This window comes from Candidozyma auris, chromosome 4 (genome assembly GCF_003013715.1).
Source record: "Candidozyma auris chromosome 4, complete sequence".
NCBI classification, from domain to species: Eukaryota; Fungi; Ascomycota; class Pichiomycetes; order Serinales; family Metschnikowiaceae; genus Candidozyma; species Candidozyma auris.
This window is the reverse complement of record NC_072815.1, coordinates 692,307-703,642: the sequence shown is the minus strand read 5'-3', so window position 1 is coordinate 703,642 and position 11,336 is coordinate 692,307. Positions and strand designations below refer to the sequence as shown.

The 11,336-nt window shown below is 41.8% G+C and overlaps 3 protein-coding genes across 3 annotated transcripts; all 3 read left to right on the top strand. All coding sequences in view use genetic code 12, as the record gives it.

Moving 5' to 3' along the window:
- Positions 1 to 115: 115 nt before the first annotated feature.
- Positions 116 to 3,442, top strand: USO1 (Uso1p; the record flags this gene model as incomplete). The annotated part of the gene is made up of 1 exon (XM_029037240.2): positions 116 to 3,442. The coding sequence occupies one exon, from the start codon at positions 116 to 118 to the stop codon at positions 3,440 to 3,442; it is 3,327 nt and encodes a 1,108-aa protein (XP_028888296.2).
- A 95-nt stretch (positions 3,443 to 3,537) lies between these two features.
- On the top strand, positions 3,538 to 5,781 carry ABZ1 (4-amino-4-deoxychorismate synthase; the record flags this gene model as incomplete). Its single annotated transcript, XM_029037239.2, has 1 exon — positions 3,538 to 5,781. The coding sequence occupies one exon, from the start codon at positions 3,538 to 3,540 to the stop codon at positions 5,779 to 5,781; it is 2,244 nt and encodes a 747-aa protein (XP_028888295.2).
- Positions 5,782 to 5,875: 94 nt separating this feature from the next.
- Positions 5,876 to 8,209, top strand: CJI96_0004006 (uncharacterized protein; the record flags this gene model as incomplete). The annotated part of the gene is made up of 1 exon (XM_029037238.1): positions 5,876 to 8,209. One exon carries the CDS (start codon positions 5,876 to 5,878, stop codon positions 8,207 to 8,209), a length of 2,334 nt encoding a protein of 777 aa, XP_028888294.1.
- Positions 8,210 to 11,336: the final 3,127 nt, after the last annotated feature.

The window sequence follows — 11,336 nt, the reverse complement described above, 5'->3', positions numbered from 1 at the left end:
AACTTTTCGGCACGCGTGTAAAGTAGGTGCTATGGCATTTTGAGTCTGCATATCGCTCGATCCACCAAATATGCAAGAATATCGCGTGTTACCTACGGGATGATCTAACTATCGAATGGAGTACATTTCTGCAATTGTCAAAAGTCCCTCTGCCGAAGTCACCCTGGAAGAAGCAATTCTGATCCTCAGTGATCGCTTATTAAACTCAAAACTACCATCAGATAGGCGATCTGCGATTTTGGGATTAAAAAACTTTAGTAGACAGTACAGAGAGATAGTTGTTGAGTATGCATTGAGGTCACTTTTAAAAGCAGCCACAATTGACAAAGATGATCCCATTACGATGAAAGCAATCCTTGAAACGCTTCTCATACTTTTTATGAAAGGAACAACGACGAACGATGAGAAGAATAAGAATATTGAAAACCACACTTTTCCGCGATCACCAAACGGGAAATATGTCTCCCCCTTGTCTGTCCTGCTCGAAGTTGATCAATTTTCCTTATGGATTGCTGATGAGACCACCTCAACTCCAGAGTATTTGGCCTGCTTTATACAATGTTTGCAGAATCACTCAAACTTTCAGCTTAAGCATTATGCCATTCAACTAATCGAAGGTCTTCTCATCACAAGACCCTTGAAGACAAAAGATTTGTTCACAAAAATCACAACATCGGTCTCTGCAATAGTGTCTTTATTGAGTGATGAACACGATCAGGTAAAAGGCGAGGCAATTATACTTTTGATTGCTTTGGTGCGAGACTCATATGACATTCAAAAGCTTGTCGCCTTCGAGAACACATTTGACACTGTATTCACAATTTTGAAAGAAGAAGGCGGTCTTAGAGGTTCTGTGATTGTTCACGACTGTCTTTCACTACTTCATAGCCTATTGGCATTTAATGCCTCAAACCAGAGACTATTTTTAGAAAGTGGATGCATTTCTAAACTTTCTCAATTGATTGAGGACCTTGTCGGTCCTTCTCTCGATCACACCTATGAAAACGAAGCGCCTTCGACCGAGCTTTACTGGAATCCTCAGAGAATCAAAAACATGTTGCTGACATTGGATTTGTGCAATTCATTTGTTGAAAAAGACAATCAGGATTCAAATTACAACCAGTTGACTTTTTTCGATTCAGGCGTTTTTCTTCTTCTTTTGCGAGTGGCCTTTGCGAACAACATGGAAGGTTCGATACGCTCACAAGCTTTGATAGTGACTGGCAACTTAATGGCTGGTAACAAGGTTTTGCAGTATGAATTCTCAAAAATAGATGTGCCTTGGTTTGATCCATCATTTCCCATAACTAGCTCCCAAAAGCCATCAATAGCTGCTCCTGTAGCGTTGGTGAACTGGGCGTTGTCTTTAAATTCCGTTCATTCGTTTGACATTCGCCTTTCCGCATCTACTTGCTTTCAATGCTTTGTGGAAGACAATCATGATCTAAAGATTGGGTTCATGGAAGACCAGATATCATCCTTCATAGCTGAGGAGCACCAACAGAAAGCTGATATTATTACACAAACTTCCCCGGCTGCGAATAAGGGAGATCCAGTCTACTTGACGAATCTTGTTTCAGCATTGGTACAACGCGACGAGGACATGAAGCTCAATCCTTATAAGATTTGGTTTGCTGCCTATTTCATGATTTGTCTTATCAATGACTGTCATGAGACAAGGAGGATTGCTCAGCGTCTTAAAGTTGGCAATGAAGCGTATGGAGAAGACGTGATGTCTTTTATTGAAGCTCTTGCCCAAAATTTGGTGACTGTTTGGGAGTCTACTGATATTCGAGTTCCTGTAGCATACATTTCATTGCTTTCGTTCTGGCTATTCGAGGATGGCGATGCGACGGACAATTTTTTAAAGGACATTCAAACAGTGAAGTCAATTATATCCTGTGTCGTGAAAGATTCCTCAGACTCTAATGCTTTGGCGACTGGAATGGGGTTCACGCTAATAGGCATCGCCTACGAGTTTTCCAGGTGTGCATCACCATGTCCCAGAAAAACCTTTCACGAAATCATAATCAAAACTATCGGCATTGGGAACTACGCTCTCAAGGTCAAAAAGTTATATCAACAATACTTCGAGGAAAATAACGGCGATATCATGTCACAATCTCTTACACGAGATGATTTCGGGCTTCCAAAAGTATACTTCATCCCGCTTTACCAAAGACTCATAAAAGACAATTACTATAGAATTAAACAAGCCTTGCTACACGACCCAAATTTGGATCCACCAATGCGTGTAACTTTCGAATTATTTGAAGACCTAGAGATAAAGTATCGTGACCTAAAAAATTTGCAACAAGCAAGAGAGTCAGAATACTGTGAGAAGGTAACCAATCTCAAGAATGAAGTGCTGAGAATACAGCGCTCATGTCAAAACACAGAGCGAGAACTAGAGATGAAAATATCTGAGGTAGAAAAACTAAGGAATCTAGTCCAACAGTATGAAAATTCTACTACAATCATGAAAGATGACCTTGAAAATCTTGACTCAAAGTATGCATCAGCAAATAAGATTGCTCTTGATGCTACTTCAAAAGTTGGCGCTCTTCAAAAGGAACTTGAGCTCATGAAGCGCTCAAAAAGTGAATTGCTTTTGAAGTACGAGGACGTTTCAGCAAAAAAAGTTATTGCCGAAAATGGCATCAACAAAATGAACCGCGAGCTAAAAGAGTTGACTCGATGCCTTGAGGATGAGAGAACTCAGCTACAAGAACTGGAGTTGAAGACGAAATCAGACTTGATTTCAAATCAGAGGAAGATAAAGGAGCTTGAAGAGGAAGTGCAGCAACTTCTCTACTCACACACGGTTATGAATGAAAATTATGATAAGATTCGAAAAGAGTTGGCAGAGAAGATGCAGTTTATTGAGACGCTACAAAGCGACCTCAAAAAGAGTGAGTTCGAGAGGAATGCGAAGAGCGAGTACGCCAAAAACGCAGTTGAAAAACTAAAATCGGCAGCATCGGTCATTCAGAATTTAAAAATGCAAATTAAAATGAAGGATGAGGTACTTAAAAAGGCTGCAGAGAAACTATCAGCTGCTGATGAGAATTCTGAAGATTCACTTAATGCAATTGGATTTTCTTTGAAAGCTACACCTACTATATCACAGAACCCTAGCGAACAATTCAACAATATCGGGAATGATGGAGAAGAGCTGCATAGCAAATTGAGGGCAGACTATATCCGGGATTCTCGAAGTCCATTATTACATGACGAGTATATGTCTGCTGAGCAAACTGCCCCCGCTAGATGTCTGACCAGCCCCGATTCTGGATATCTGAATATGCCCGATATTCGAACTCTTCAGTCCGAGTTTGACGAACTTGTCCTTCTTTGGGAACAGGAGGTAAAAAAGACAAAATATTATAGGGAGAGATTGAAGCAACATAATATAGATGTATCTAGCGATGAAGAATGCTGATTTAAATGATAAATAGCGCAGTCCAACGTCTTGTGTAGGAGATGCAGTACGGGCGTGTAGAAATGCTCAATTTTTCATACCAACATTTAGTATAGATGATACTTTTGATAGATTCCTATGACTCTTTTAGTCACAACCTACGAAGACTTCTTAAGACAGTGACTAAGCACAAGGTGGTGGTTGTCCAGAATGACTTTGTCTCTAAGGATGAATACATGGACTGCTTCTCAACTTGGATCTCGAAATTCGATTACTTAGTCGTTGGCCCCGGCCCTGGCCATCCGGCTGTTGACGAGGATGTAGGCATAATTCAATGGCTTTTTTCACACTTCAAAGCTCACCCAGAAAGCACGATTCCAGTGCTTGGTGTGTGTCTTGGTTTTCAAAGCTTATGTTACGCATTCGGTAACGAGATCAAGAAATTACCCAATGTGAGACACGGTCAAATATTTAGCATCCAAGCCTCGCCCTCCGATTTGTTCGGGACAGAGTTCCTTGATTTTGAGAGTGTAAGATATCACTCATTAGGCGTTCTCGCTGAAGAATTGAATGATGAAATCATTACACTAGCCACTTGTCTTGACGAAAGTGATACTATTGTCATGGCTGCTAAACACAAATCTTTGCCTTTATATGGTGTGCAATATCATCCTGAGTCCATCTGTTCTTCCCAAGGCGAGGACCTCATCCGCAATTTTGATCAAATAGCAACCAAGTTCAACAATTCTAGAAACAGACCTTGTGAATCTGGCGGACTCATACGTTCCAAATATGTTGCTGAGTCGAGATCTACAAGCTACACTCAAATTCTTCATCAGATGTATGAACCTTGCGGATCTAGATTGCGTTTTCCTACAACGGTGTATCCAGTAGACTTTTGTGACATATTGCTTGGCAAAGGTCATGATTTGATACTCCTCAATTCCGCATCAGAACCAGGAGACTGGTCCATTGTGGGGTTTCCCATCAAGGGTCACAGCGAGGTTATCACCCATTCAATAGACCGGCCAACAATTGTGAAGATCAACAAGTATTCAGACAACTCATCAGTACAGGAATTTGAAACCCCTGTTTGGGATCTTTTGAAAGCAAAAATGATGAGCAGATTTGTCTCACTGAGTGCTGCAAATCATAAACTATCCCATTTCATAAATCGCCGCGCACCATTTTGTGGGGGATATATGGGGTTGATATCTTATGAAGAGGGGCAACACATTAACAAAAAGGAATTGGGCTCTATGTGTAAAGGTGATACGCCTGATATTAAACTTGTTTTCATCGAAAGATTTGCACTCTTTGATCATAAGAATTCACAATGGGCTTTGATTTCCACTAGTACAGACGACGTTGAATGGGTGTCTCTGATCAAAGAATCCCTTGAAATGAGTGCGATGGAGCATGCGAGTACGAGGAACGTGCCTTCTCGTGTAAAGGAGCTTTGCAAGGTAGAGGATGAAGAGCTCATTCGTTTCGATCTTCCCAAGAGAGAAACATATGGCAAACAATTTCAGTCTTGTCAAGAATATCTTCATTCGGGAGATTCCTACGAGCTCTGTCTTACTGCTCAGCTGAAAGTGTTCGTTCCATCATACGTAAAGGCTTGGGACATGTACAAAATTTTAACCGTGCATAAGAACCCATCTCCATACTCTTCGTTCATGTCTTTTGATGACTGCGTCTTGATATCATCTTCCCCCGAGAGGTTTTTGAGCTGGAAAGCAGATTTAGATGATGACACTCGAAGAACAGTCGAATTGAGACCTATAAAAGGCACAGTTAGGAACGATGACTCTATAAGCATTGATGATGCAAGCAAAATTCTCAAAACTCCCAAGGAGATGGGCGAGAACTTGATGATCGTCGATCTCATCAGGCATGACCTTGATTCTTTTGTGGAAAGCGTGCAGGTGAGTGCGTTAATGTCTGTTGAGTGCTACAAGACGGTGTATCAACTAGTAAGTGTAATTCGTGGAGTCTTGAGAGACAGCTGTGCACTCGATGTGTTATCGCAGTCTCTCCCGTCTGGATCAATGACTGGAGCTCCTAAAAAGAGATCCATGCAAATTTTGCAAGAAATCGAAAGCATGCAACACACCACGCAGGAGAAACGCAGAGGAATTTACAGTGGCGTGGCCGGATACTGGTCGGTGACAGACGAGGCAGATTGGTCCGTCACAATTCGCTCAATCTTTCATTACGGAGCTGACAAGGAAAATAAAGCAAATGTCGACGTGTGGCGAATTGGTGCAGGGGGTGCAATTACGGTTTTGAGTGAGGAGGAAGGAGAGTGGGATGAAATGATGCTAAAAATGCGAAGTACTCTCCAGATCTTTCAGTAAGTATGTATACAGAGTCGTGCGTACAATCAATTTTGTCGACCCGCGAACAGAACGAAAACTAAAATATTCCCTACACATCACTTCAAATATTTTCATGTCATCATCAGGGTATATACCTACTAATGCCTATGAAGGAAGTGGCGCTAGATCATATGATTTTCAAGAGACATACGAAGGCTTCGATGAGATGGAGGAGGAGGACGCCTTCAATAGCGAAACGTTCGATGTTGGAGATGTAGGCAAGGATTTCGACTTCGGATCTACTGCAAAATCAAGTGCAATGTCGACTCTGAACGTGGTTCCTAACGTGAGTTACGCTCGCGTTGCAGCGAACGATGATGATTTCATGAAAGACTTGTGGGGTGTTTCTACAGGTGGCGGCGAGGTAAAGGAATCCCAGAAGGACCCTTCAAACAAAAAATTTTTGAGTTTAGAGGAAATTGAGGCTCTGTTGACAAATAAAACTCCTGACACGATAAATCACGGGCTTGCAAACCAGCACCAATTTTTAGCTAACACGGTTCCAAATTTTAGCGGCTTCATGCATCCTCAAGGGTATATGCCTCCACCTGGTCAGTATCCTCTTCAGGGTCCTCCGCCTTACATGGGTATGCCGAACCCAAATGGTTTGTATATGCCACCTACAATGAGCTACTCAAATATACCAAGAAGCGAGACGATACAGCAAGTACAGGCACCAGGCTTCGCCCCTAATACTGCCACTGCGTCGTATTCAGCATCTGATACCAGAAATGATCCAGCATTTTCTGTCCCCTCTTCAGGGCTGACAAAGAAACTTTCGATGGTGGAGCAGGAGGCAAGTAGAGCCAATCCCCTGAAGAAGACTGATCACGCCAATTATTCAGAATTTCCCATGCTTGGCGCCGAACGCTTCTCAACAAAAAAACTGACAAAGCTTTCTTCTCAACGCCCTGAAGTTAACCCCACTGAGGATGTATACCATGAGTCTCGAGGCATGGATCCTGAATCAGAGGTTTCTGAGCCCCATTCTCGACGCCAGGAGAAAATATCTCGGATTATGCGGTACTCAGGTGTCATGAATCCAAAAGATAAAGATTTTGTCACTCGCTTACAGCTTTCTCAGATTGTTACGGATGATCCTTACAATGAGGATTTCTATGCTCAGGTATTCCGCGTGATTCATCCAAGATCCATACCTGGGTCATTAGTGTCTTCTATTGGTCACACCGAACCTAATTCCATTGCACAGGCTTATCTCGACCAAAGTGGTCACAGACTCGGTGGGAGGTTTAAACGAGCCGATGTAGCCTTGCAAAGGATGCAGCAGCAGGTTCAAAAAGCAGTTAATGTTGCTAAAGAACGCCAAAGTTTACAGCAAAATGAAAGAGAGGGAGTTTTAGGTAAGATATCTGTTGGATCCGGCAAAAAACCAAGACAACAGCTTACAATTTTGAGTAAGGCAGCTCAGAAGGCTAAAGACAATGCGTCTATCCCAATCGAACAAGGAGAATGCAGCTCGTTTTTAAAGCCAGTTAAAAAGTATACTAAAAAGGATATAATGGCAATTTTGGAAGACATCATCAACAATCTTATTATGATCGAGGCAGATTCGCGCACAGCTTCGAATATTGACACGTCAAGGCTTTGGAACTCCTTGCATGTTTTGGAAAACTCTTCTCTGTCAGGGGACGAAGAATTCTCTGTCAATCCCTTTATCCAATGCCTCAACTTTGAGAAGGCACTCAAAATTCTTCCCAGGCTTTTCAAGTTTTTGAACCGGGAGCAGTCATTAACAATTGTCACCCTCATCATGTCCAACCTCGAGAATTTGACCGTCATAAAACTGGGCTCTTATACGACGTATGACGAAAGACAGATTCCAGAGGCTATTTCAAAATTAGTTGATATTTACTCACTTACATTTTGTAAAGTGTTGATGAATTGTGTTCAGGAATTTAGATTTCATGAAATCATCGGCCTTCTTGTGATCTTGATACAGCACAATGCGGTGTCTTTTGTTTCTACAACGAAAATTGGATTGTCAGTTTTGACGACCTTACTATCAAGAGCTGAGCTTATCAGGGGAGAGGGGATTATATCAGCCACAGACTTATCTGAATGGACTTCATGTTACGATGAATTATTTACAGCCCTCGAGTCGCGAATCGCTGCGATCTTTCCACCTGCTCATGATGACTCGCAAAATGATTATGTCTGGCAATTTTTAGCCACATTATCACTAGGCGGAAAATTAAATCATCAGCGTATAATAGTGGATGAAGTTAGGGACGAGATTTTTGGTGTGATGAGCAGAGCTAAGTCCATCCCTAATACAGATATGGCAAGGTTGCACGTGAAGCAGAATATGCTCAATAACTTGAATATGTATTTGGTGGTCATGGGATTGGTCGCAAATGAGAACGAAATTCTGGAATTGCAATCTTAGTCTGCAAGACGCGATGGCCATTCCTAGTGAAGTATGAATTTTACAATTTATACGTGCAGGAAAGTATCTTGCAAGTTTTGTTCAATGTGGTGAAAAAAAGAAAAAAAGTAAAGTGTCATTGGAACTGTAGGCGATGACGTTGATTCAAGCTTATTCGGTACAAAAATATACTGTGGCGTTTCTGTGGAAGATTTCAGGTTATTCTCGTGATGTACTTGTAGTATAAGAAGCTCACTTGTCCTCGAGGTGATGGTTTAAGACAATTCTTCGCTGATTTGCTGTCTAACATGAACTCTACTGAGCACAGAGATGTGTGTTATTAAAAGGGAAAAAGAAAGCGGGGAGGGCGAATTCATATCCACAAGCTTATAATTTTTTTTTTTTCTTCTTCTCAACCATGAATCCAACTAAATGAGGTGAGGGCTTCTCTAGTTCTGAGATAAAACCCGTGCATCGTCTAGTGCGTCCCTTCGTTTTATATGCAGATAATACTTATCATCCTAACCACCAGGGTGATTACTGGAATCATTGAACTGCTTTTCTACTTGTCATCATCACAGAGTTGAAGGGGGCTTGAATTCAAATATCTATACGCTCTATTAAACTTTTTTTTTGATACAGAGATCGAAGACAGTAAGGACATTTTTCCCAATAGCAGCCCGAGGAATCTCAATAAACAATTCTCGTCGAAGGTTTTCCCAGATGACATCTGAACGAGGCACCGGTCCGAGGGAAATGGGATTGTCTATGAGGAACTCACCCATATCAGAACTTCCAAGCACTAAAGAGTCACTCCAACTTCTAACTCATGGCTACATTCATGGCCATGTCCATCAGCACGAGGACCATATGCATATTCATGGCCATATTCACAACCATGATCATAGTCACGATCATTGCGGGAGAACAAGAATGGTAGAGAGGGAGACAGACGGATTTCAAGTGTTTGATAAATGCAAAGAGCTTGATAAGTCCTGCGCAGATATTTTTTGCAATGAGCTTGACGACTGCTACTTTGGAGCTTGTGAAAATCCAAAAACTTGTGACACGATAAATTGCTTTCCAAAGGATTGCGTAAATGAACGCTGTGTTATCAATAATAATCTCAGTCAGGATTATTGTAATCCTTATATTTGTGAGAGTGAAATCTGTGCCGACAAAATTGCCGAGGTGGAATGTTGTGAGGATCCCGCCTGTTTGCGTGATGCACAATCAATTTGCAACGATCCTCGGTGCTTGGATGACCATGAAGTCTTCGAACACGAAAATAACTTATGCTCAACTCAGCAGAAACGAATGTCTATTTTTCGGAACTTGCTAGGTAATGTACAGAGAACCGTGGAGCTGCTGAAAGAAAATATCAGCGACGTGGAACCAAGTGGTCCTATCAAAAGGAGAAAACTCCGTGAGATAGAAAATGACGGCATTCAAATCCATTTCCCTCACCCTTGCCACCTGTCTCTTCAAAACGATGGCCAAGATAAATTACTCACTCCATTACAGAATGGTAGACGACAGATCTCAGATTCGCCGACAAATACCCTTGAAATAGTAGCAGATCATTCCGAAAGTACAAATCCACATAAGGTACATCAATCTTGTTTTCATGCTCGGGTCCCATCACTGAAATCTGAATTACAAAGTCCTGATATCACGTCTAGCGAGCGCAACGATTTTGATTTCTTTCTTCAGTTCAACAACTTTAATTCTCTATTTGGAGACGATTCCCAGAAAGAAGAGCAGCAAACTCCATATAACGGCTCAGTGATACCACCCCAATCGCCTAATGCACCATCCTCCTACTCATGCAAATGGGAGAATTGCTGTAGGAAGGTTGACGACAACACACTTTTAGAACATTTGATTGATGATCACATAAATGAGGAGTATGATTTAGATAATCGTGGAGCGCTCCAGAAGCAGGCGTTCCAATGTGAATGGTACAATTGTGGTTTCACTAACGAGAATTATGCGTCGTTCGTGAGTCATTTAAGTACACACAAAGGACATAAAGAGGTCGGAAATGGAGTAACAATACCCAAGGGAGAGGACCCAGGTCAAAGGAACTCACCTCTTCTAACTCCAAATTCGCTAGTTTCCTCATTCAATTCTCCAAGATCAGTTGTAAAGAAGGAAGAATTGACTCCTCCAGATGGAGTCAGTATTACTCTGATGGAAATAAAACCTAAAAAAGCACTGTGTTGCCAACCAATAGATCCCCTATTTACCTGCAAATGGCAGGTTGGCATCGACTCAAATTCAAAGCCTATCATCTGTGGCAAGGTGCATTCTTCTGACGGAGAATTACAAGCTCACTTACAACAAGATCACATTGGTCTGGGCAAGCATCAATATCAATGTTGCTGGTTGGGTTGTGAAAGGAATGGCGGCAAACCGTTCTTGCAGAGACAGAAACTCTACAGACATATTCATATACACACGAATTATAAGCCTTGCAAATGCGAGTATTGCGGAGCTAGCTTTGCTGTGGCAGCCACCTTGAAGCAACATATGAGGATACATTCGGGTGAGAAGCCCTTCTCCTGCAAGCATTGCGACAAGAAATTTACGACTAGTTCAGCTTTGGCGATCCACACACGCGTTCATTCTGGAGAGAAACCTTTAAAGTGTCATTATCCGGGATGTGGAAAGAGTTTTAGTGAAAGTTCGAACTTAGCAAAGCATAAAAGGGTGCACCAGAAGCGTTTCACTTGTGACGAATGTGGGGAGGTCTTTGACCAAAAAAAGCTATATACTAAACACAAACGTGCACACACACAACAGTCAAATAGTGCAATCTAGCTCAATGGATAACTGTGGTTTGACGTGGTTAAGTCATACCCTTTTCAAGTATGAGGGAAGCCTTGCATAATTACCAACGTTATATACAGGATCAAAGTTTTTTTTTTTTTAAACTGTAGATGGCACGATCGCTAGGTACTTGGTGCTCCCAGAGAAAGAATAAGTCGAGAAAGGCAGCAACGTTTGAGCATTCTCCTATAAGCATGCGGTCTAGTCAATTTTTACTTCGGGCTGTTCGGGTGATCCCACCTACTTCTAAAAATAATGTGCTTTACACTGCCCCCATTCTTTCGAATATCACAATAGATGACCTTCCAAATGGCGA